The 26206-nt window shown below is 44.5% G+C and overlaps 1 protein-coding gene across 5 annotated transcripts in view; it reads right to left on the reverse strand.

Annotated features, from left to right (window-relative positions):
* Positions 1-26206, reverse strand: part of tns1b (tensin 1b) — a 175461-nt gene that overhangs the window by 8231 nt on the left and 141024 nt on the right. For 3 of the 5 annotated variants that reach the window (XM_083997171.1, XM_083997174.1, XM_083997170.1), the window contains exons 18-27: positions 15722-17242; positions 14443-14523; positions 10985-11178; positions 10762-10900; positions 7933-8028; positions 6340-6520; positions 3950-4995; positions 2270-2356; positions 1055-1183; positions 161-253 (exon numbers count right to left, since the gene is read on the reverse strand). In XM_083997171.1, coding sequence (XP_083853297.1) covers positions 161-253; positions 1055-1183; positions 2270-2356; positions 3950-4995; positions 6340-6520; positions 7933-8028; positions 10762-10900; positions 10985-11178; positions 14443-14523; positions 15722-17242 — 3567 coding nt within the window. The remainder of the gene's footprint in view (positions 1-160; positions 254-1054; positions 1184-2269; positions 2357-3949; positions 4996-6339; positions 6521-7932; positions 8029-10761; positions 10901-10984; positions 11179-14442; positions 14524-15721; positions 17243-26206) is intronic. The other 2 variants (XM_083997173.1, XM_083997172.1) reach the window with 1 other exon arrangement.

A 26206-nucleotide genomic window follows, 5' to 3' on the forward strand; every position in this document is an offset into this window, starting at 1 on the left:
CGCCACATGGACATGCAGGCGCGTAGGAAGAAGAACTAACTGACGTGACTAAACTGTCAGTGGTGCTGAAATGTGAGAGCGTGGTTTAGAAGGGGAAAAAAAGGGGGCCAGTTAGGGTGGGGGTGGGGCAAGGAGGGGGGGGGGTTGGTCGCTCACTAACCGAAGTACGGCTCGTTGGGACAACCCTTCAGCTTCACTCCTTTGGGGCTGCTCTCGATCAGGAAGTGCCTCACCAGCTCGTTGGTGATGTCACCTGTGGCAAAGCAGAGTGGGGGGGGGGGGTTAGTCTAAACACAAGTGATTAACCTGGAGACATGACCTCTGGCATTAAGATATTACACCACACATGTATGTGGTGATACATCATTAAAGGGGTAGTTCAACATTTTGGCAAATTGGCCCATTGCCATAATCCCTTGTAGTCATAGCAGTAGGTTTGTTACCTTTAATTGTCTGTGCAAGCTATTGTTAGAATGGCGGAGCAGAGCCGCGAGCTGCTCAGAGCTATGCTACGGAGGCTAATGGGATTTCTTGGTTTCCCTCATCAAACTCATCAAATACACAATCCAACCACTCGGTCCCGCAACGGTCCGTTATTATCTCATAGCGTGGTGAATGTGCAGGTCACAACTTGTCCACCAGAGCGTTTTGGAGTTGTTGGATTGTGTATTTGATGAGTTTGATGAGGGAAACCAAGTAATCCCATTAGCCTCTGTAGCGTAGCTCTGAGCAGTTCGCGGCTCTGCTCCGATGTTCTAAAAATAGCTTGCACCGACAAATAAAGGTAGCGAACCTACTGCTATGACTATAGAGATTATGGCAATGGGCCAATTTTCCCTAAATGTTGAACTATCCCTTTAAAGTGCACCCCTAGGACTTTATTTTTTGATTTTTCTATCAACTCTAATTCTGTCTCCACCCTCACCTGAGACCATAACAAGGAAAAGCAACAATTCAACTAAACACTGGAGTACCTCAAATAAATACTTGTGGCATTTAACAGCTTTGTGATATTCAATCATGAAACACAACATCCTGCCCCCCTCTACTGTACCTTTCTTGCTCTGGTGAACGGAGGGTGGGGGCGACGCCACCTTCATGGCCAATCCGTAAGCGCCTCTGAATGAGTGACTGTCCCGAATAACGAAGGCCCCGGGCTCCCTCTCCCTCAGCAGGCCGATAGCTGCAACACAGAAAGCATTCAGTTATGAGCTGCCTTTATTTTTAACCATGCTAGCGGCAAAGCTAATTAGGGCCACCACTTTTAGTCCTGACTGAAATGTCTCAGCAGCTATCAGATGTATTTTTTTTTCTATAGATAATAATATTCCTCCTGGGTGATACTTGATTAGCACTATGCTTATTATTGTACCATACTGTGCTTAGTTAAATTTGGGTGATGGGATTTAGAGGCAGGGACAAAAGTCAGCACATTTGATGATGAAAGTGAATTTGTGAAAAAGAAATCAAAGAATAAGACAAAAGGAGTTGAGATACTTTGTTTTAAAAAATGCTGTCAGTCTGCATTACATTTAAAGTACAACTTCTAACATTACACTTTGCCTCAGAAGCTCCATTGTTTCAGGGAGGGAAGCTTCAGATCCATTACTTCACTATTTAGTTCAATGCCTCGGCCCGTCCACATGTGACAGTTTAAGGAAGGAAGATGGATGAGATGAGCAACACATGCAGATGTTCCCTAATTCTCTACATCTGGTGTGGCTTTCCTTCTGGGACTGCATGGGACTAAGTATAAACTGTGTGTGTGTGTGTGTGTGTGTGTGTGTGTGTGTGTGTCTGATGTCATTGCAGTTGAGCATGTGCTTGTGTTTAACATGATATAATCCAATGCAGGCCATGAGCGAATGCAGATGGGGGAAACCAATAGCCGCTGACCTCACAACCAAAACACACAAGCGCGGGGACGTTTGTATACGCATGCATATTCATTACCGCGTGTGTGTTTACTGCGAAGGAGACGGTGTTAGAGTGTCGTCCCACTTGTTTGTGTGAAATTCAACACCGAGGCTTCAAATTCGACCAAAGCTGGTTGAATAACAGCGGTTTAATCATCCTGACCGCATCTTAAAAAGCTTCATGGGAACTCCCTTAAGTAGAGACCCAGTTCTCCATCTCTGCAGTGTAGTGCACTGTCCATCCACACACTGAAAAGAGCCGTGCCACACCAGGGAAGACACAGTAAGACAAACAATTTTTTTTTTTTTTCCCCATTGGATGGGATCTTGGATCATGCTCTGTGTGATCTTACCTTGCTCCCTGGAAATGTCTGGTTTGTACCAGAACTTGGATGTGTCTTGGACAAACTTGACATTCAGCCTGCTCTCAGGACTTCCATCTGCAATGAAAACAAAGACAAGCTCACAGGAATGGATATTGTGTGCTCTGCGAAAATCCCAGAGTAGCAGATCAGCCAAGTTACAACGGTATTCTTACACTGCACACATGATATACCCTAGAGCTTTATAAAGAGCTTTATATACACTCATTACATTTTGTTGTTGTGATGCTGCTTCGACATCTGGTTATTACACCAGTCAGGTCAGTTTATAATGGTGTTGCCAAGTATTTTAATGCTCTGCTCTTGTGCAGACACATTCATGGTCTTGTTTAAGAAATGGTGTGTTCACACATCATATGGCATCACTGGGTGAGTTTACATTAACCTGCTTTATATGGAATTTGAAAATGCTCATTTAAAAACAACTAATGAAAACATGTGAATCAAATCAAATGTAGCGAAAAACATGTTTACGCCAACATGAGCCGATTTTTCAAGCTATTCCACAAAGAAGGATTTCACAAAATTGAAATGCAAACACTTTCTTCACAACCAAAGCCTGGCCCCAGGGAGCCAATCAAGAGGCAGAGTGTTGATTTAATTGGAAGCGAACTGAATATCTTGAGAGGAGTAAACTCAGCTTTATTTAGCACCACTAAGTGGAAACACAGATTATTTGTAACTCTGTTTGCACAAAACCAAGACAACCCGCCAATATCAAATCAATAATTGGTTGGAGTTGGGAAATTTAAGAGGAAACATCAAATCTGGGTGAGGTAGGTAGGTCAGGTTCTTCTGAGGCAAGAGCTGCAGCTGTCAACTCTGAAAGTGCAACATAAACAAGGAGGCAGCTGCCAACACACTGGCCTGTCCTGCCCCCTCACCATCCACTTCTACCAACCATGACCTTTTATCTTAAAGGGATGCTTCACCCAAAATCGATAATTCACCAATTTTCTACTCACTGTCATGCCAAGGAAGGGTTTGGAGAACTTTCGGAGTTATCAAAATGCTTTTGGAGTTCCAGGGGGGGTCCGGCTGGCAACGGATTTTCATAAAAAATAGCGGTGGATAGTGCTCAGTTTTGAATTGTCCAAAACACACACTATGAAACATCCAGATACCTCCATACTGCTCGTCCGTACTGAGCCAAGTGTCCTGAAGCCGCCACATGAGAAAGTTGTTCAGAAAAAACTAATTTGATCTCTGTTTTTAGCCTTGTTGTGGTAGTAGCTCCCAGTGGCTCTGCTGATGTTTGTGCGCATGCGTGAGATTTTCTGCGAGATGTTCATTCATCATTGTAAACCATTGGATGTCTGATGTAAACACGGAAGAACACAGATCAAATACATTTTTCCAAACAGGTTTTTCATGTTGCGGCTTCAGGACACTTGGGTCAGTATGGACGAGCAGTATGGAGCTATGTGGATGTTTCATAGTGAGATTCTAAAGTGAGCTCTATCTGCCATCATTATATGAAAATCCTTTACCAGCCAGACCCCCCCTGGAACTCCAAAAGCGTTTTGATGACTCTGAAAGTTCTCCAAACCCTTCCTTGGCATGACAATGCGTAGAAAATTGGGGAATTATCGATTTTGGGTGAAGTATCCCTTTAATCGTGATCATAGCCCAGAGAGATTATGTCCTTACCGGGCATGTTGAACCTGGAGAAGTCAGAGAGGGTGTGGAAGTAGCCCTGATTTCCCCCTCCGCCCATTGGAGACACCATCTTCCCGTTCAGCGTGCCATAGGACAGCGCTCCGTTCGGTCTGTCTCCGCTTGACATCCGCCTCTTCTCCGGAAGCTGAGGCTGGAAACCAGGGGCCGGGCTCCCCTGCCTGAACCCTACACCCATCATCCCCCCGTCCTGGTAGCCCGCGGGGGAGATGGGGAAGGAGGGAGTGGGCGGTCCCTGGTAGCCCGAGGAGCTGCTCTGCCTGGACAGGTTCCCGTGTCTCTCGTCCGGGGTGGTGTAACCGCTGTGCATGGGGTGGCGGTCCAGGCTGGGGCTTCTCTGGGACACCTGTGACACAGACGGGTGGCGGCCCAAAACCGGACTTCCTTGGGGGTGCGTGACAGATGGCTGGCGGCTGAGCACGGGGCTGCTCTGCAGGGGCTGGCCCAGGGACGGCTGTCTGCTGAGGACCGGACTGCGCTGGGAGCCCTGTCCCAAAGAAGCCTGTCTGCTGAGGACCGGGCTGTTCTGAGCTCCCTGAGACAGACGGCGGCCGAGGACGGGACTACCGCTCGGCATGAGGCCCGGCACGCCCACGTCGAAGCCGTTGGCCGGCACCATGTGCATCTGACCCATGAAGCAGACGTCCGGGTGAGCGTTGGAGCGCTGCTGGAGGACGGGACTGTGAGCCGAGCCCAGGACGTTGCTCCGGTGCTGTGCGCGGGGGCTCCCGTGGCTGAACGTGATCTGGGAGGGTTCTGAGTTGGGTGGGCTTGGATCTGAGGCCCCGTAGCTCCCCAGCAGAGTGTTAGGACCAAGGTAGGACAACGTAGGCGTAGCAGCGCCAAGGTAGGAAGAGGCCGGAGAGCTGGAATCCAGGTAGGAGGAGGTGGGAGTATTCACGGCTTGATATGAGGGGGTGGGGGTGGGGTAGGCGCTCTCTGTGGCCTGGGAGCGGAAGCCTGAATCAGTAGTGGGTTGGGACGGAGTGCTGACACTGCTTTCTGTTAAGGGCCGGTCACTGGGAGAGAAATGGAAAAGTTTATTAATTTGGTAGGTGGACACAGAGCTTCATTCTGACTAAGAAGAAGGAAAGACACAATTCCCACTGTAGACTGAATGCATGGAGACATGACTTAGAAATTAATATTACAGAGAATGAATGGGAAAATGTTTGTTTAACCTTTCTCTGGTGTTCGGGTCACCAGTGACCCGTTTTCAGGTTTTAAATGCATACAAGTACCACATAAATGTGTTTATAGCATCAAGGCTTTTTCACACGCCAGGAACCTCAATTTAAACAAAATAAAACAGTTATTTTTTAACAAAATTCTAAAATGCTCTGGTTAAAATTATGACATTTGTGGTGTGATTTATAACGGTAAGAACAATAATGAGAGTTCAAACTGATATCATAAGTGCAAAACCAACTTTTTCATGGATAAGGAAGCCTAACAATGTAACCAAGAGATGAGAAACAAATGGGATGATAAATAATTGTTTTAGTGTGTTTTACAGCTGATTTAAGACTCGGGGTCAAAACTGACTCTAACACCATAGATGGTAGCGGAAAGCTGAGAAGGGGAAGGTTCAGTTGAAGCCAAGGGGCATACTGACAAAAAGGTCCAGGGGCCCAAACCAAAAAATATTAAAACTAATATTTTCATGGGTAGGAAGCCTAACAATGTAACCAAGAGAAGAAAAATAAATTGGATGAAAAAAATGTTATTGTCCCTCTGACTGTACATTATCTGTGTCAAAAACAATAAATATATGTATACATATATATTTTATTTTTTTAAAGAAACAGGCAGGACAACTTCTTAATTTTAAAGACCACGTGACTGTGTAGAAGTCTCTTCCACTAATTTCTTCAAAATGCATTCTTAAAGGGGACATATTATGGAAATATCACTTTTTGAAGGCTCTTTAACATATATTTAGGTGTTTGTCTTGTCTTCTGGCCCCCAAAATGTGAGAATTGACAAAAAAAATCTATAATTTTCAGGCTCCCTAGGTTGGAATCCATGTGGTTTTTAGAGCTGTTTCCTCAGTTTTCTGATAATGATGTCATTAGTTTTCAAATTTGCAAAATACCACCCCTACTTGTAAGTACTGGTACCAGTAGAAGAGGTAGGGTGGTTCATTTGCATTTAAAGGGACAGGCACTGAAACCAGCCGTTCTGAACAGGGCTGTTTAGAGAGGATGAAAAGAGCTGTGATGTTTGATCCTTGGGGTATTTTGACCAAAGCATGTCACAGACATGTCTTTAAGACACCTGGGGACTATTTTAATCTATGGAAAAGTGGCATAATATGTCTCCTTTAAGATCTGACCATGGATACTGAAAAGCATCTGACTCACCCCTGTGAGGTCTGGATGGGACTGCTGCTGGACAGAGGAGGGTTCAGTGTGTGGGCAGAGGGACTTGGACTTCTCTGCTGGCCGCTGCTCTCTCCCAGCGGGCTGAGGCTCCGCGGTGACGTGGACGATTCTCCACCTGCGGCCGCCGACCTCGCCACAGACTCCACGTAGCTTCTCGGAGCTGCGTGCGACAGAGACGGGTTTCTCCATGAGTCACAAAGCATATTCTTTTGGGCGTGACAATTCAGTGGTTCGCCTGTGAATATTACATGGTAGGTGGTCTTGTCATGAATTACAGATGATGCAGCGCAAGAAAAAGAAAACTGTAAAAATGAGCAGATGCAGTTCAGAATGAGCGGCACAACAGCTAATGTTTTGAATCTAGTATATATTTCTATCATATATACATAAAGACTGTTTTCTACTCTTCCAGACAATAAAGGAAATGGAAAAAAGGTTGGAAAAGGCATGATGGACAGGTGAAGAAATGGGATGTGGTTAAGGATCAGTGGCTCTTCAGCAGCACTCTTACCTTCCTCACCCTCACTGCTCTCATCGTCTGTGGAGCATCATTGGAGATAATCCAGAGAAACAGAAGATTGTAAAGCAACACATGCACAGCAGAGGAGAGAAGGTATTTTCTGTGCTGCATTTCTCATACTGTATGTTAGTAAAGAGAGTGCACGTCTGACAGGAGGATGTCACAGGAGAGAAATTCATAGGAGGTGTATTAGAGAAAGTTGCGCTGTGTTTGTACGCTAGCAGTGATTTTACATTGATACTAGAAATGATCGTCCTTTCTTTACATTGTTTTCAAGTGTTCGTTATCCTACTCTAATAGACTCCATTCCATAGACAATTTAAAGGGATAGTTCAACATTTTGGCAAATTGGCCCATTGCCATAATCCCTATAGTCATAGCAGTAGGTTTGTTACCTTTAATTGTCGGTGCAAGCTATTTTTAGAACGGTGGAGCAGAGCCGCAAGCTGCTCAGAGCTACGCTACAGAGGCTGATGGAATTTCTTGGTTTCCCTCATCAAACTCATCAAATACGCATCCAACAACTCCAAAACGCTCTGGTGGACAAGTTGTGACCTGCACATTCACCACACTATGAGATAATAACACAACGTTACCAGACAGCGTTGTTTTAGAGGGAAATACATGCAAAACGGCTGATGCACGTTGCATTCAGGGGGCGTTTTTCAGCAAGCAGTCTCTGCATTTGCCTCGAAAACAACTCTGTCTGGTAATGTTCTGTTATTATCTCATAGCGTGGTGAATGTGCAGGTCACAACTTGTCCACCAGAGCGTTTTGGAGTTGTTGGATTGTATATTTGATGAGTTTGATGAGGGAAACCAAGAAATTCCATTAGCCTCCGTAGCGTAGCTCTGAGCAGCTCGTGGCTCTGCTCCGCCGTTCTAAAAATAGCTTGCACCGACAAAATAATCACCAAAAATTAAAGGTAACGAACCTACTCATAAAACTATAGGGATTATGGCAATGGGCCAATTTGCCAGAATGTTGAACTATCCCTTTAACATAATAGTTACTGCATGTTGTGACTCTGAAATCCAGCCAAACAACCAACCTGAGCCCGTTTGATTCAGCTGGATCTCTGCCGGGTTGTGGGGCTTCAACCCCAGGGCTGACAGTGGCGTCTTGGCCAGACCAGGAGGGGAGCGACCTGAGGGGAAACGGACAGTCATCAGCACGCAGCATCATACAGCACACACATCTTGACAGGTGCTACCTGTTTTCACACTCTGTAAACTGTGATTTTTCACCTTATTTTGGGGAGAAAAAAAATTTGAGTGAACTGATAGAAATCGAAAACAATATTATATCTATTGAATTTTTCAAATGCTAGTCGTTCTACACAGAACGGTATACAGGTATACAGCTGTCAAGATGAGACATATTTAATGTACCGACTTGGGGTAACACACGAGCGGTATCTTCAGAGGGGTGTGCCCATGCCTCATGCTCTGATGGAGGGGTAAAACATGCACGTGACCTACAGCACTGTGACAAACCTCTGGCTGTGACAACACCTCAGTCTGCCAACAGCAGAATGAGTTGTGTGTCACAACACAATCAAAGCAGAACAATCTGAATGACACGTGGTTTCCTAGACTTACACATATCACATGAAAATTAAATTTGTATTATATAGTTGTTCTTATTTTAGGTCTACACTCTTTTTACTGTAGTGATGTTAACATCCCTGAGTTACATTTTATTATTGTCCACGAAACAATATGAACTTTGACACAGTCTCTGCTATATTACCACCGGAGGGAAAGATGAGGAGGAGGCCTACAGTGTGTTGCATTAGTCATTTACATTAATATCTACATGACTACAATCATCTTCCTTTGAATGTGTTGTTCTCCAAGTGATGCTTTCTTTCCCACTTCATTAATATTCGCTGCAGTGCTAAATACTCCCTTTTTCCCTCCAGTGTAAACATGAATAATCATTTGGAGGAGAAAAAAAAGAAGCTCTTGGGATAACAAACGTATTGTTGGCAACATTATCAAACAACAAGACATAAATGGCTCAGTAATTGAGGCTTTTGGCGGTGGGGGGGCGGGGTGGTGGTGGGAGGGGCAGGCAGGGTGCTGGTTGCAGTGAAATATGGCAGCAACAGGAACCCAAACACAAATGAGATGAACAGCTACACAGAGCAGCAGCAGCTGAGAGTGAAAGGTCACAATAATGCCACATTTGTGTGTGTGGGTGTATGTGTGCGGATTCATGGCAAAGCACACTTTTCACTACGTCTTCCATGTTTCCATTTTAACCATTTAATCATAATCATCATTATCGAGATGTTATCAGATTTTGATCATCAAAGTAACTTTATATTTTTAGTTTGGACTGATCCAGAGTCTGCTGTGTGTGTGTGTGTGTCTTATGTGTGGCTGGCTCCACATTGTGTCCATTTGGTTGCTGATGCTGCTCTCGTGTGGCTCTCATGCCAAAGCGGTGCAGGACTGTGATACGTGATGGGCGAAGGGTCACTCGGGCAGAGAGAAGGAACGGGGATTTGGTAATGGGGAGGGAGGGGAAGGGGAGAGGAGAGGAGAGGGAGGGGGAGGGGGATGGGAGGGGGAGAGGGGCTCAACATGGCTGACGTCGTGGGACAGTGGAACTCCGGAAGAGACACGTGCATCCTCCACTTACCAAAGAATCCAAATCAATTCTTTGTACTTGCAACCTGGATGCCCCCACATTTAAACGGTGGGTGGTGTGTGTGTAGGGCGGGGGGGGGGGGGGGGGGGGGGACAGAGTAAGTGGACACTATGGGGGAGATTGTGATTTGAGGACACTCAGATGGTGTCACGTGCACTAATCAGTCAACTACTGTAACCATGCACTTCTAACAGGTTTTTGCCAAAAACTGCAAAACTGCAGAGCTGAGAAAAAAGATTATTAAGAATTTGTGGTCCTTTAAAAACACGACAGATGAAGAGATTTAATACTCTTGTTAGTGTGCGGTGTCACGGCTTGAGCAATCTTCCCAATTTGAGGGGAAAGGGGGCGGGGGGGTTGTTACGCCACAGAGTGGGTGTTAAAAATATGTGGCGTGTGTTTTTATGGCTACATTTTATGGGTGAGCCCTGGGGGAGATAGGCAAGAGGACGGGATGAGGTAATTGGCAGAGTTGGTAAACGATACGTTACCTAACACATGACTTGATTTAGTGAGAGGTGTATGTGAGACTGAAGGGTGGTGGGGGGGTCAGGGGAAGAAGGTAGTGGACATCGGCCTAGGCTGTTGGTTTTGTCTATATCGTCCCTGTTTTCTGGAGTCACCCTGACAACAGAGACGTGATCAAGCAGCCGGTGAGATTACACCAGACTGCGTTGGCTATCCTCTGTCTCTTGTTTTCTGACTCTGCGTCATGCTGAATGATGACTGCAGACATTCTTGTGAGAAAAGGCTGGGGGGGGGTTCGGTCTTTCATGAGACGTGGCCACTCAGGCATTTTGATGAGCCAACACAAGGCCACAGGGCTGCAACTTCCCACTCACGCACTGGACACTGGAAATGCAGCCCATTTACAATCTGAATGAAAATGGGATGAGGTAATAGTGGGTTTTTGTTTGTTTGTTTTTTCCTTTCATGACTCGGAATATGTGGCACCAAATGAAACACATAAAGAGAGAAGTTACTGTAAGTCAACATAAATTACCCTCAGTGTCTTCCAAGTGTTAAAAAATGAACCCACACTAGGTTCAATCAATATCACAGTTACAGAAAGACTATGAAATAAGCACTGACTCCAACTGTCTGATCCAGCCTATTGTTTTACTAAGTCTCTCACGTACTGTCACAAATGACTTCCTCATCTTGCCTGGCTAACTAGGCCTGAGCTCCACAGTGCCCTCTGTCAGCCGGAGGGGGAACTTACACAGGTTGAAGTAAGGGGTTTGCGGCGAGATGGGGAAGGCAGGGGTTTGGGGTAACACCTCACCACCAATTGTGGGTGTAGGACTAACGGTGCCTCCTTCCATTTCTTCAAAGGCCTCACGGTAGCTGTGCATATTTCTCTGTAGCGGGGGGAAACAAGGGGATTAAAAAAAAGAGAGACAAACACAACAACGGTGCAGAATAGATGTGTGCTGCTTCCACACCTCCTTGGGCCGTCCTCCAGGGTTCAGCGCTATGGCGTTGGCGAACTCAGGAGAAACACATCGAATGGGGGATCGCAGTGGGACGTCAGGAGAGGGCTCGCTGTCGGGACCGTTCTGATAGTGCCCGTCGCTGGCGATGCGTTGGCGAGGCAGAGTCGCGGGCTCTTCCGTGGATACGGCACGGGCCTGGACGCCTATATGGCGCAGAAGAGAGTTAGAATTCTACAGAGGCAAAGTCAATGGGTACGGTGGCCCTGAGGTGCAAGTCACAACGGCAAAAGAGAAAACACAACACAAAAAGAGAAAAGACAACGACAAATTACTGTTTTGTTGTTGTGTTTTCTGATTTGCTGTTGTGATTTGCACCTCAGGGGCCACCGTACAGTGGTTGCTCCATCACGCTGCTTCCTTCCTTCACAGCATCCAATGTTAACAGTTATCAGCCAGAGTGAAAGCTCACTGCACAGGCTGTAGTGTGAATTTTTACAAGCAATCACACATGAAGAAGCTTTTGCAGAAGGCGGTGGTTCTTCAGACTTTCATATGTTACATGCACACACACGAGGTCAATGGGAGGTTAACTGCTGATCAAACTGAAACCAGTTAAGTCACAGGGTTTGACCATTCTTCAGAAGTTCATTGGTCCAGGAATCATCTCCAGCAAAGCACAACACACAAGCTGTTACAAGTGTTTCAAAAGCCGAGAAAAAATAAAACCATGGCCTTGGGAATATGTAACATAAAGCAACCCCATGTAGCATCAGCTGAAACCGAAATAAGCAGCAGTGTTTTTGTTAGACTGAGAGAAAAATGTTCTCTCAAGACTTCTCTCATACACTGGTGCAAATTAAGTGCTATATAATGCGTCAATGTGGCAAATTCTGGCTGAACCTCAAAGCAGCCAATAAGAACATTTTAGTTAATCTAGTCTGAAGCGAGAGACCCACAGAGGGAGGGAGAGAAAGAAAAAGTGAAAGAGAGAAAGCTGGCAGCATAAAACAAACAGGATTTTGAGTTAAGAGTTTTAACCTAATATGCGATGCCATTGACTGGCGGGTCGAAGTAGCAACGCATGAATCACTGGCCAAATCTGCAAAGCCAGAAAGACTTATCACTGGCTGTTCCACAGTTTGGAATGAGATGAAGGTTAGCAGGAGAAAGAGAGGGAAGAATTTAGATTTCAGAAATGAGTGGGAAAACTGGGATAATACATTCTGTGGTGCTGTTTTATGCTGAGGCATTTTGAACCTATTTTTAGTGATACTCCCAGATGTTTGTGATACATCACAAAAACAGTATCGCCACCTAACTACAACTACATCTCCTGTTTCTCACCTCAAAAACTGATTTAGCCCAAACGGGAAGATCTGAGACTAATGCAAAAAAAAAAGTTTTTTACTGGGAGGGGGTTTTCATGGCAATTCTCACTTGACAGAGTGTCGTCCACTGGGGCATCGGAGATATCCCTAACTGAAGCTAGCTGGTTAGAATGCTATGATGGAGACATTGGCGTGACTTGGTGAGACAGCTGTAGGTGATTAAATAAATGAAGTTTGATGCTGAACTCACAACATTTCTTCTGGGCTGGTAAGTAAAAAGCTACGCTAACAGAGCTAGGTACGTCTTCAGGGGGGATTGGAGATATCCCTAACTGAAGCTAGCTGGTTAGAATGCTAACTAAGGAAGACATGATGGAGACACTGGCATGACTTGGTGAGACAGTGATTAAATAAATGAAGTTTGATGCTGAACTCACAACATTTCTTCTGGGCCGGTAAGTAAAAAGCTACGCTAATGTTAGCTACAGTATGTAACAACAGCAGGACTTAAAAGCCTCTTTAAATAGAACTTAGAGCTTTTAAAAACAGACTGTTGTGGAATCATTGAAAAATATGTATCTAATCTAATTCATTCATCTTTACTTTGAAGCAAAATGCCACTGCCATGTAAAAAAAAAAAAGTTTGTTCTCTATGAGAGTCTATGAAGCTAGTGAAATCCTCTAAATTTGTGCATTTTATCATGTAGCTTTGATTACATTATAATACAACAGTATATTGTTGGCTGTAAATCCGTTGAATATTATGGCAGTTCATCTGATGTAGCCTAATTAAATTAAATTATTAAATAGCTACTGATGTCAGTGATATGTTTGTCAGGCCATTTATTAGGATTGGGCTATTGATTTAACTTCAGCTGTTGGCATGGTGATAGTTAAAAAAGAAAATCTTGGATCTGACAGCACTGAAAAGCATGTAGTCAACACCCCCCCAGCCAGAAACACACCCACCATTGCACCAAGCCTGGAAACTGAGAAACAGATGCACTGCACAACAGCAGAGCACTGTCAAACACCGCTGTTGCCCTAGCGACGGCTAATGACTTCCAGCTGGGATGGCTGGAGATCCCTAGCACTGACAATTTTCTCATTCTCTTCTCCCATTTTCCAGCTGTTTAAAATCCAGTTATCATGTGGACTAAGAACGGGATAGAGTCCAAAACCATAAACCTGATAGGTGATCCTGGGGTTTCTGTTCTTTTTTTTTTCTGTCTCCATATGTGTGCACACCTGAGAGGTTAGCTAAGGTAAGACAGAAGGGATCAATTACAGTATTGTAATTAACAGTTTATTTTGGATGCAAATGTAACTTTTTTTGTTGGCCATGACGACTGAAGATATAACCTCAGGAGAACTTCATTCCAACTCTACAATTCAACATGTAAACGTTGACGTAGTGTTGCATCACTAAAACGGATATTGCTGTCTGCGGTACAGTAAAGAGGCCAGACTGGCCCCTGACACCCTCGGGCCCTACATGGAACAATCCTTTCTGCATTGTGGTGGCTGTCTCCCAGCGGACACGTACAGTGAGGTTTCCAACTAGGACTGTGGTCTCTCTCCTAGATTTGGTGTCCTTTATCTGGCTTCGTAAATCTTCAAAATAGTGCTAGTGAAAAAAAGCAGCCTTGAATGAGTCCAGTGTATCCTGGCCTCAGTATTGTTCCCCCAGTTTGGCAAAAAGGATCTTGTGACATGCTCTCTTCTGGCAGGGGACAGAGCCTTCTTTGTGCTTCCCCTGTCTCATTCTTGTGAAACTTTAACATTATCCAATTGAGTTTTTTTTTTTCCCTGCAGCACAGCTAGGGTAATTTCCTTACCTTGAGCTATAAAACAGCTCAGAACAAACAGAAAGGAAGGATGAAGTAGAAAGAAATCATTAGAAGGTTAGTTTGATGACGCTGCCTTGCAAACCCGATGACGGCAGTGAAAAATGTGTTATGTGTTATGGGAGAAAGAGGAAGTGAAACAAACAAGAAATGATAAATCATTAAAAACCAAAGAGCACTGCACTCCAAGGCAAAGCAGATACAGACTTGAAATGGAAGGAACACTAGAAAAAAAAGGACCACTCCTTTTTTTTCTTTGGAGTGTTCCTTCAGACAGGATGGGAGAACCAACCCGAGAGGGAGTGAGAACGGCGGTGCTCAGACTGAGGGGAGGTCATGCTGGGGATGACACTTTTGGCACGAGCTGAATATTCTGGGTAAAGAAGATGAATGATATGAGAGAAAGAGAGAGAGAGGAAAAATGATGATGGTAAAACTTAAAAGGAAAAAGAAAACAAGCAGACAGAGGATGAGGTCCCGCCTATGATGAGAACAGGAGAATAAGAAGGTAACTGATATTTTCTATTCATATCAAAAGTTCCCACTCCTGTCACAGAAGTTTGGATATGAACACATGATGCAAACATGTGATGAATGCTAATCTACTGTATAGAACCCACATTATGAACCTGTCCTGTTGTCTTTACCATTGTCGTAGAAGTCATGAGAAAAAAAGGAGCACCTCTCAAGATCATGTCAATTACCTCACACGAACAAAGTCCTATGTTTCCATCTTCTAATGTCGTTAAAGTAGCACTTTGTATTGTGTAATTTGAACAATCGCTCTGTTTAAACAGCACTAAAGTGAAGTGAAGCATTCGCTACATCAGGGCTCGGCTTTCATGCTGCTGTATGTTGACTTTGCTCCACGTCTTGCTGCTCTGCAGGATGTCTGATGCGCTTATCTAGGGACTGTCAACCTGCCGGACTGGGGAAAACACTTCCTGTTTCAGCCTGAGTGATGGGGACCGATGAGGTGACATTCAGGAAATGAGATAAGAACAGAGCAGTGTTTTCCAAGGGAGATGAGCGCACAGAGTGTGACAGATGGAAACAATATTATTCTTCAGTGCTTTGCCCTGTCCTGCATTTTCTGCAACAATAAACACATTACAAAGGCCAACCGACACAAACCAATCTGGCCCTCGAGATGGATCACATGAACTAAAATAAGAATTAAACAGCCTTATCAAGACATGACATAGCCTACTGTATTTCTCTATTTCATCAAGCTGTGTATTATCTCAAATATGTCTTTGTCTTACTGAGAATCAGGACAAGGTTGTGACAAACAAGTAAAAAAAATCAATATTTCCACAGACTGCACCTATTTTACTTTCCTCTTAGATGCATTGTAGGTCAGGAATCTGTGGAAGTATTGGAATGGATTTCCCTGTTATATTGTTCGGGACAGACTAAAGAAATCTATGAGATCACATCAATGCTACTGAGGATGCAACCCACTGGTGGCTAACAGGTGTTTGTTTTTTTTTTTGTTTTTTTTTTACTCAAAAGTGGCAACATCACAGATGTAAATTGTGAGGGTGAAATAAGGTAATGATGCGTCTTACCAGCCACTCTTTGGGCCACCAGACCTTCAACGTTGAAGACTTCATCAGGCTCACTGTCTTTGGGCTGGGATGATGCTGACGCAGCACTGGGGCTTCTGTGGGACTCAGAGACCTCCGCAGAATGGGACAGTGTGCTTGGAGGATAGGTATTGGTAGGCCTCAGCTGGACATCTCCAGCTACAGTAGGGGACGCTTGAGAGGGAAGACTAGTTCCAGTGATTTCAGAGGGGTAGCCCAGAGATCCGTGGACAGGTGTAGCATCTAGCGTACTAGGCTTCCCAGGTAATATCTGAGCCGGTGACGCGTGGTTGGCCAAGGTGGACTTAGGACCCGAAAAGTGGGTATGAATGGCGGCATCGCCCTGGTAGGACGGCCTGGTTTGGCTCTGGGAAAAGGATGGCTGGGTGGTCACAACAACAACACTGTTTTCCTGCAGGGGAGCGCTTTGGGACTTGGGCACCTGTGAACGGCCCGGTTCCAGGTCCAACATGAGGAGATTGAGGGTTTCAATAGATTGCTCAATCTCTTGCTGGGAGGCGCTGTGGCGATTGGGGAATTGTGGGAGGCTGTGGTGGCTGGGCATTGCTGCGACAGAGGGAGGAGGACTAAAAGTGACTCCTTCAGTCACTGGCTCCTCGGGTACACCGAACCGCTGCCAGACGTTGAGACCACGCTGGACCGCCTCCCTACTACTGGTGGTGCGGGCCGGAGCTTGCGGCATGGATTTGGGATCCGCACCGAACGAGTGAGAGCGGTACATACTGCCGTTCTGGGTGGCCATGTAAGAAACCGATAACGGCGCTGAATCACTTTGCGTCAAAGTGACGGATTTGTTGTTGGTTCTGCCAATGGGTGGCTGGACGGTTTCCAGGGGCTTTTCCGGGATGCTGCGCTCCAGGTACGGGACATGGTCCTGGCCATTCATAAGAGGCTCGGACTGGTAGTAGAGATCAGCCGGCGTGGCCCTACCATCTGTGGAGGAGAAGGTCCCGAGGCTGTCCACGCTGTTGCCCTCTTGACTGGTGGGCAGCTCATCGTCTAAAATGTCCGTTTCGCGGTCAACCGTGTTGTGCCCGTTGACGTGGACCTGGGCGGGCACCAGGTGGAGCATCCCCCCAACAGCAGATGGCGGGGTGGACAGGTAGCCCTGTCGGTGCATGGGCCCCTCTAGACCACTCAGCAGCTGCTCCAGCTCCTGTTTCTCTTGGGGACTGATTGATTGCTGGGCAGGTGGGGCGTGGTGAAGGACCGAGGCAGACTCCTCGACTGCAGGAATGTGGGTCTGGCTCACCGTGGATGTCTGAGGGGCCGTCGCTGCTTCATCGGTTCGATCAGTTTTGATGGAGGCAGTAGAGTTTCCTGAGTCGCTGCTCACTGATAAGGCATGGTCGACTGCAGGCAGGGCATGTTCCACAGCAGTGGGCGGGAGGCCATTCGCCGTCACTGTTCCTTCAACGGAATCCTTTTTGCGAACCTTGGCGTAGAGGCTGCCATCCAGGGGTCCTTGGGTGTGGATGACGTCTAAAACAAACAAGCACGAAAGAGTCGCATTAGAATCAGATTAAACCGAATACAGCGATTAGCAACCATTTATGCGTAGAGCAATTTTTTTGCTGCCTGCGTATTTTTAGAGTTGTACAGCTCTTTGGCCATTACAGAAATAAATAAAATGTGTAATCTTCTAAATATAAGCACACAATATTTATCATGGCATTTAAGAGCAAAGAGTGAGCAGACAGAAGCAGGAGTGCTGGGAGATTGTGTGGGTATGGCCAAAATAGCTGCAGTTAAATTAAACACTGGCTCGTGTCCACCTATTCTGCCAGCTTCAGGAAATGAGCAGGGTCTGTGGCATGCACTGTGGAAAAAACGATGAAATCACAGGAGCCTGATTTGCACTTTCTCAAGCCAGCTGGATTTATCTGTGCCACCTGAGCAATGCCGGCACAACACAAAATGAATCAGCTATTGACTTGATTTGCTCATGATCTCTGGACTGTGAATAGATTAAGCTCATATAAAAAAAAACTGATGGATGAATGAGCATCATGGACTTCTAATCAACCTATTTGTTAACTCATGAGCTCAGTTGGAATAGCGCAAGGCTTTTGAATCCAAACGCACATGCACAACTACTGGACGTTCACATGAAGCCACGCCCAATTCCAGCAGCGAAGAGGAAGTGGGGTGCCCCGATCAGAAGAATTTAGTCATCACTGGAAAATCAGCCTCACTCAGTAAAAAGGAAGGCCTGGAGTCTTTTCCTGGCCCCTGAAAAGCCAAAGCAAAATAAAAGCTCGACTCACTGAGGAATCACACTGCGAAAGCTGAAACACACACACGCTGTAATTGTACATGCACCTTTTCCCTCCCACACAGCACACCAGACTAAGATATACTAAGGAACAGAGAGTGTGTGACCTTAACAGGGTGAAGTCTGAGGAAAAAAAAAAATCTATTCCTTGTATCTTTCACACGGTTTGCGTGGTTTAACATAGTTCAAGAGGGTACAGAATGAAACAATACCTTCTGACAATTCCTCTTCCCCTGCCCATTACAGTTACCAAGGAACCTCATAACCTATGGAGGCATGCCCTGATAACCAAATCAGATTCGACGGCTGGGAAAAGGAGCTGCACAAAGAACCTGTCTGTGTCTTTGTAACTTATAGATATCTCCATCTCAGCTTCAGTGAATACAGGGCTCTGTAATTGAGCCTGGTGGGTGTACACAAGCTCAGTACTACAAGGTCTCCTTGGCTTGGCCTGAGGCAACTTGCCAAGAGGTTTGCCGCTGCTGCTGCCCTGTCAGGCTCTCTGCTGGAAACCAATCTGCACTGCTCTCGGTCACAGAAAATCACAGTGTATGTTTACTACTACTAAACCGTTAGTGGGTTTACGTTGATTGGTACATTAGTGAACCGAGTGAACATTAGTGGTGTCTAGCAAGTCTAGTCTAATTGTAGTGGTCTGTTGTAGGCAGCATTGTCATTTGGACAATGTAACCTGTGCTCTAGTCAGTGCAGTCAAACAAAACTCAAGCTGGCATGACTATAATAAAACAAATAGACTTTAGCCAAACAAGATAAATAATAATGCAATACATTTTTTTGATTTTTTTTTTTTTTAGCTATTTAATGTGGATTCTTCAGTGTTGCTAAGGAAAGAGTCTCCAAATCAAGTCATCATTACATATTTATATAGCTCATTAAACTGCTTAAGTATCAAGTTAGACGCTGTGCATGCATTCCCATCCACACACACACACACCTTAAATGCATCCATCATCCTGATAAACATAGACAGAAGTCGTGAAAGAAGAGCCCCCCTCGCTCTCTCCATTTCAGTACCTTTATAATCACCTGCACTAAAGCCAAATGTGACTTGCGCAATTAAGATGATAAGCCACGCACAAGCTCAACCGACTTCCCATCCTGAGCACCGGAGCTACAGCGCTTCAACAAGTCACCTCAAAAGCAAGTCAAAGCTTCGTCAAAAGAAACATAACAACAGGTTCCCCCTACCTGTGTGAGCAGTGGATGAGAGTATACGGCCTCAAAAACTAAGCTGGGAGAAGCCCTGCAGAGGAGCCCCTGGGGTGGGACATGAGGGATTACAGCAGGAGTTGCTGGGGGAGTTGGTTTTGGCTACTGTTCCTTCTTCTCCTCCTCCTCCTCCTCCTCCTCCTCCTCCTCCCTGTCTCCTGAATAGCGCGCTGTCTGGCCGGATCAGGAGAGCTGCTGCTGCTGCTGCTGCTGCTGCTCAGTGGCTCCCACTAGTCTAAAGGCTGCTCCTGCTGTGTGCGTGTGTGGGAGGTCTATCACAACAGCCTGTTTGACGGTGTACGAGGGAGGTGGGACAGTAAGGAGCCACTGAAATCCAGAGTATAGAGTTTGATAGAATGACATCAGTCCCATTAGGTCAGGCTCTACTGCACACACCCACTTCCTTGATATTATGCACTTTCAAGCCCAGTTTCTCTACTTTGGCCCTTTTTTTTTTTTTCCAATAACTCCATCTGAAGTAAGTGAGACGAACGTGCCCTGAGAAACGCACATAACACATGCATATACACTAACACTCACCCTTTCCATGCAAACATACAGATAGCTGCCCCTCCTTTAGCCCACTGGTGTCAAACACTCATGTAATGGAAAGAGCTACTTGGTCCAACAACGGTCTTTTAACGAGTTCTCTCCAAGGCTGGGGAAGCAAGGGAGCAAACTCCACCCTGCTCCAGGCAGATGGAGAAAACAGAGAGAAGCTCAGCGGGTAGAAAACAGACAGATGAATACACTCCTCATCCAGATCCTGATTCGTATAGAGCGTTTATAGCACTTGTAAAGCAAAAAAAAAAGGACTGAACAAAAGCAGATGTAGAGATTTCAGTTGTGCCGTGGGGTGGTGGGATGGTTACGCACACGTACACACTGTCTGTTGTGTCATCTGTACACATTAGCACGCACTCGCAGGACGGTCGAAACATATTCATCCATCCTCCAGCTGATAACAATAAAGATGTGATGGAAGTTACACGGTTATGGATTGCACCATGACAGTTTCCCCTCACTTGACTCACAGATTCCCACAGCAACTGTCCTGTTTCCTACTTCTCCCTTTTCCCTCTACTCTTTCAGCAATGATTTTTTTTTTTTTGCCTTGAAAGAAAGGGAAAAAAAAAACGTGACATACAACTCCTTAACAGAGGTATGAACAAACAACGACAATAAAATAGATAGATAATAGGCTATTACAAGAAGACCTGTATGCTGTTTCGTATGGTACAACAGAAATAGGCTACCGTTTCATATTTAGGAGCAAAAACGACAACAACAAAAAAAACAACGGAACACTCCACCCTAAACAATGAATTAATATTCAACTATATCCACACAAAATGTCTAATTTCTTGTCAAAACTAATCCCTTTCCACTTAAAATAAGACTCATCACCTAAAAATTTACTTGTTTTTAGATCATTTTCAGCAGGAAGAAAAACTTGCTCCACTATCAGATTTTTCTACTAAAATATCCTTGAAAGAAGTAAAACGTGTCTAAAAACAAGCTACTTTTTATGTGATTAGTTTTATTTTAAGTACAATGAGATTTGTTTTGACTAGAAATATGACAAATATTCTTGGTAAGATATTTGAGTTTTTGCAGTGCATTTGTCATTGACCAACAAAGTATAATGCACTTAAATAAAGGTCACACAAACAAATGCCAACAAAAAAGAAAAACATAATTCTACAACAAATATACACCTCCAAACAAAAAACATTATGTTAGAATAGCCTGGGAATATAGGCAATAGCATGAGACCAAATGGATAATGCCTCAATGTCTTTCAGCAGTGATGATGCTGATTCCTATCTCATGTCTTCACTTTGTAAGATTACGCGAGCGATGAGTGATCCAAACCTTCTAATCCATTGCAACACTGTTTTAGCTAGACTATTAATGTCGAGGCTGCTCCTGTGCGGTGCGTGTTGCTGCTGCTACTGCCATTTTAATTTGGCTTGAATCGCCACCAACGCCACGTAACCCTCTGCAAATAACCTTCGTTGGCGATCCTTCATGTGATAAGGAAGGGGTATGTGTTTGTGTGATATCTTACACCGCTTGTGTCCATGTTGGTGTTTTCACATGCTCCCCAGGAGGTAAATACTTGCTCTGTGATCCCAAGCACATTAGTCAGAGGAGAATGTCTGTAGGTCTGACCTCACAGCCTTTAACTAATTATACAACAGCAGGGGAGAGTGGACCAGTCTGGAATGAGCAACTGGTTGTGGTGCTAAAGCCAAAAGTTACATCCACCTATCACAAAAGCCGGCAATCAAGCAGGTCAAGATAGTGACAACTAGTATAAAAATATATATAAGTATAGAGTTAGGGTTATAGCTTATATGTTTATCTATATATAGCATGGAACTGTGTGGCCTCTTAATCTATGAACTCTGACCTCTGACCTCTGTGGCAATAGATCCCCCTGAAGAGCAGGAAATAGCATGTTTCCCATCTAGCTTACATGGACACACACATACACACACACACACACACACACACACACACACACACACACACACACACACACACACACACACACACACACACACACACACACACACACACACACACACACACACACACACACACACACACACACACACAAGAAAGAGAGCGGCACATGGTATGTTTGGGTGTGTGTATGTGTATGTGTGTGGGAGACAGAGAGAGATTGTGTGTGTATGGGAATTCCAAAAGCAGTTGGAGGTCCATGTCTACCGGCCACAAGTGTGATATTACTGAAAAGCAATGACGAAACGTTTTCTGAGAACATCCCCTCAGGCCTCGACTGGTCCGACCGCTAACTGCCGGACAAAAATAAAACTTATTTACATTCACAAAACCCAAGAGAATTAAGAGCTTTGTGTATAAGTAGTGTAACAGTATGTAAGTACACCCAGGTGCCATATTTGGTAAAGGCTAATGGCTAAATTATTGATTTGGCATCAAAGCACATCTTTAATGTATGTGAGGGCTCAAGGACAGCGGTTTAAGTAACACTGCGGCCTCATGAATTATCTACACTACAGGCTTATTATAATGTATGAGTTCATTTTACTCGTTCAGATCACAGAGAAGCGAGGAATTAAAAGAGTCAACGGAGCTAATGAAGCAGATCTGATCAAATAAAGCAACAGCAACAGTGGCTTACAAACTGTGTGATTCATTTTCTCTATTTATTTCAACTGAATCACAATCTATATACAGTGCAAAAGCCAGTGCCAGAACCAGGAAGAATTTTTGGATAGGTTTTCTTAGCATATCGGTAGAGAAGCACAATAGGATATAGAGTGCATTTAAGTATAGTGCAGTTTAGCTCCTGCCAACAGCCACAGCCACAAAACGCTTAGTCGAATGTAAGCACAGAAGACTGTAGCTTTAATGAACACTTGCCTTGCAGCGCATTAAAAATGCATCAAAGATCTCTGCTGATCAATGTGTGAGAGTGCAAACTTGCTGGGACCGGCGAAACAAAGCACAAGGTAATGGAGGCAGAAGTGGGATGTTGATCGATATCAATATGGGATGTTCTGTTCACCTTCATAAACCGCCCCCCGCTGACCTACTGTAACAGCAAATATGGGAGCAAGATACAAGAAATCTATTTTCCTCAACCCCCTACCCCCCCCTCCCACGTCTCTCTCCCCCCTTTTAGCTCTTTACATTTCCTTAAAATTTAAATTCAAGGGCATTCAATTTATATTCAAGGGAAATATAATTTCGCATCTTTGACGAATTACAGTATACTTCAGTCTTCTGTCTTTACAGTCTTCCAATCCTTTCTTCTATGCAAAGTGTTCAAGTTTATACATATTATAAATATATACTGTATATAAAAACAAAAACAAAAAAAACTGAAACACATTAATATTGGAGAGATTGAAAAAAAAAATCTCAAGTAGTCTTTGACAAATTTTGTGTAGATAAATTTAAGGGTACAGATTTATCACTTTCCTTTATGTGTAGGATTGTTGAGATTTGGTGATGGTATGAATTCGAGTCTACACACTTGTGACTAAAACCATGTAGTATTTGTTATTGTTATTTTATTCTATTTAATAATTTAAAGTTAAACACAAAGTCAGTTTATATTTATGATAGGTATAAAGAGATCTGCACACTGCAATATAAAGTGTAACCTTCCTCCAGTAACCTGCAGCCCGTGCTGGTCAGAGGTAGCGTGGCTATATTTAGCACAAAGACCACTTGACAACAATCACAAAAGCATGGAAATAACCAACACACACAGCTCTATAAATCAGCCAGATAGCTCATCCAAGCAGAGCATCATGTTTCATTCTGGATGAGGCTGCGTCTCAGGAAAAGTAATCAACAGTTGTTAGCGAAAAGGGCTGCGGAGGAAAAAAATCCTGAGGGCCAAATGAGGAGAGCGTCTGATGAGCTGGCCGTAGCTATCTCATCCTGGAGGTGAGGAGAAGCATTGATGGGCTCGCTCTTGCCCACCTCGGCCTGGAGGCTATAAAGACAGGGCTGCATCATTTCGCCTGAAGTCTTGATAGTTTGTGCAGACTGCTCAGAGCAGCTCCAGTCAGCTCCTGTTATGATCAGAGTCCTGGTAAATGTTCCAGACGCAAGCTGCTCTCACTCTTTGACCGGGATACTTCCTGGTATTAGAGCTGCATCAACACGATTCTTTACAGTGGCTTTCACTGTCTAGAGTCTCGCGGGTGCCTTCGGGTGACGACATGTTTTGGGATTATTGGGATGTAGAATTTTTCCAGTGTCCCAAATGACTGCTCATACACTTAACTTTACAAATGTGAGACAGACAGAAGATGGAAAGGAAAAGAAAGAGAGAGAGAGAGAGAGAGCAAGAGAGAGCAAAGCACAAAGAAAGTGTTTCACGCCCTAAGCTAATGAAGCAGTATTGCTCTGCCCTTTATAGGTGGTTCAGTGTTTGTGAAGAGTTATAAAAATGAGAATGATGGCAATAATGGCCCAACGCTTCCCTCAATTATTCAAGCACTTTTATTAAAGGTCTTTTTTCTTGTATTTTCTCTTTAGTTTGAATCAACTTATTTTTTAATGCTTCCGCTGATTTCACTATCCCTCTCTTGGTCCAAACATGGTGTCACCTGTCATGTCTTTGCATTTGCCACCAAGAACCTAAAAGTGACCAGGGCAGGGTAACCATCACAGCATCAAGTCATTTAACTGACTTTGATCAGATGGAACCTGTGCAGAGGTTTGACCTTGAACAATCGTGTGTCCCTGAAGAATCCTGACTGGAGACGGAGTATAGTTAAAGGGATAGTTCAACATTTTGGCAAACTGGCCCATTGCCATAATCCCTATAGTCATAGCAGTAGGTTCATTACCTTTCTTTGTCGGTGTAAGCTATTTTTAGAACCGCTGAGCCGAACGGCGACACAACAGAGTTGTTTTCGAGGTAAATACAGAGACTGCTTGCTGAAAAACTGCCCCTGAAGGCAACGCGCATCAGCGGTTTTGCATGAATTTACCTCTAAAACAACTCTGTCTCATAACGTTCTGTTATTATCTCATAGCGTGGTGAATGTGCAGGTCACAACTTGTCCACGAGAGTGTTTTGGAGTTGTTGGATTGTGTATTTGATGAGGGAAACCAAGAAATCCCATCAGCCTCTGTAGCGTAACTCTGAGCAGCTCGCAGCTCTGCTCCACCGTTCTAAAAATAGCTTGCACCGACAATTAAAGGTAACAAACCTACTGCTATGACTGTAGGGATTATGGCAATGGGCCAATTTGCCAAAATGTTGAACTATCCCTTTAAGAAAAATAGTCTTAGCCAGTACTATCTGTGCCTTAATGTTACTGGCAGTGTAACAGACAATTTAACACTACTGTTTTTCAAAAAGTGAAGCAAAAACCGAGTCATTTCCAAGACAAGGAGAGGCTGATGCATGAATAGGATTTTCTCTAAAAAAGAGACAATAAAAAAGGGAAGAGAGGCCAGAGCTCCCTGTGGACCCAAAATGAAAGCACAGTCCTTCTCTCTTTGTAAACTCCCTGTGTCCATCCACACCCTCGGATTAAGAAGAGCTCATTCTGTAAAATAAGTAACCCATGCAGAAGGGCAGGAGCACACCTGAAGGTGCTGTTTATTTGCGGTGACTGTATGTTGGTGAACTTTCAAAGAGAAAAAGATATTCTAATTAAACTCTGATCATCCACAAAGAGTTTACAGCTGAATGAGGTGAAGCAGTTTCCACAGGCCCTCCTCTTACTGCGTAATGACTGAAATACTGAACAGAATCTGGACAAAGACAAAGACCATCTTGTGAGAAGAGCATGCAGAGAGTGATCATGATTAATTATTTCCTGGGTTAGGGTGGTATTTTAGCCAGATCAGCTGTGTAAAGATGACTGGATTAGGACAGAGGGAGAGAGAGAAAGAGAGAGAGAGAGAGTCTGGCTAACAGCTGGAGTACGGCTGTATCCATAAGGAGGCAACAGACCACTCATTCATTCCCACGCATTAAGGACATCAGATAACTAACACTTTGTCTCTCTCAGAATGAGCAGCGTGTTGCAGAAACCTCTGCAATACCCAGACTATTGTGCAACAAGTGCACCATTTATTTGTTCCATTGAATGAACTGCAGCTTTCAGTGCTTTGTGTATAAAACGTTACCTGTTCCATGCTGTTACATCAAAGCTAAATTAATACCTTTACGCATTCGCCTTCTGCTTCAGTGAAGCACAAGTATACTTAAACCCGCCCTGCAGTCAGTTGTCCTGCAGAAACCCCTGCCCCTGTGCCCTTGCAGCCAGAGTCCAACTAGGGACACTCCACCACAACACCACACACAAAGCGCCTGTTCTCTCTGTGTCCAATGCAGTCTTTACCAGAAGGCCTTTTATGTTTTTGTCTTGGCTGTTATGCAATGTGAACCGGGAAAAGTTTGGAGTCAAAGCAGC

Source organism: Trachurus trachurus (genome assembly GCF_905171665.1).
Source record: "Trachurus trachurus genome assembly, chromosome: 21".
NCBI lineage: Eukaryota > Metazoa > Chordata > Actinopteri > Carangiformes > Carangidae > Trachurus > Trachurus trachurus.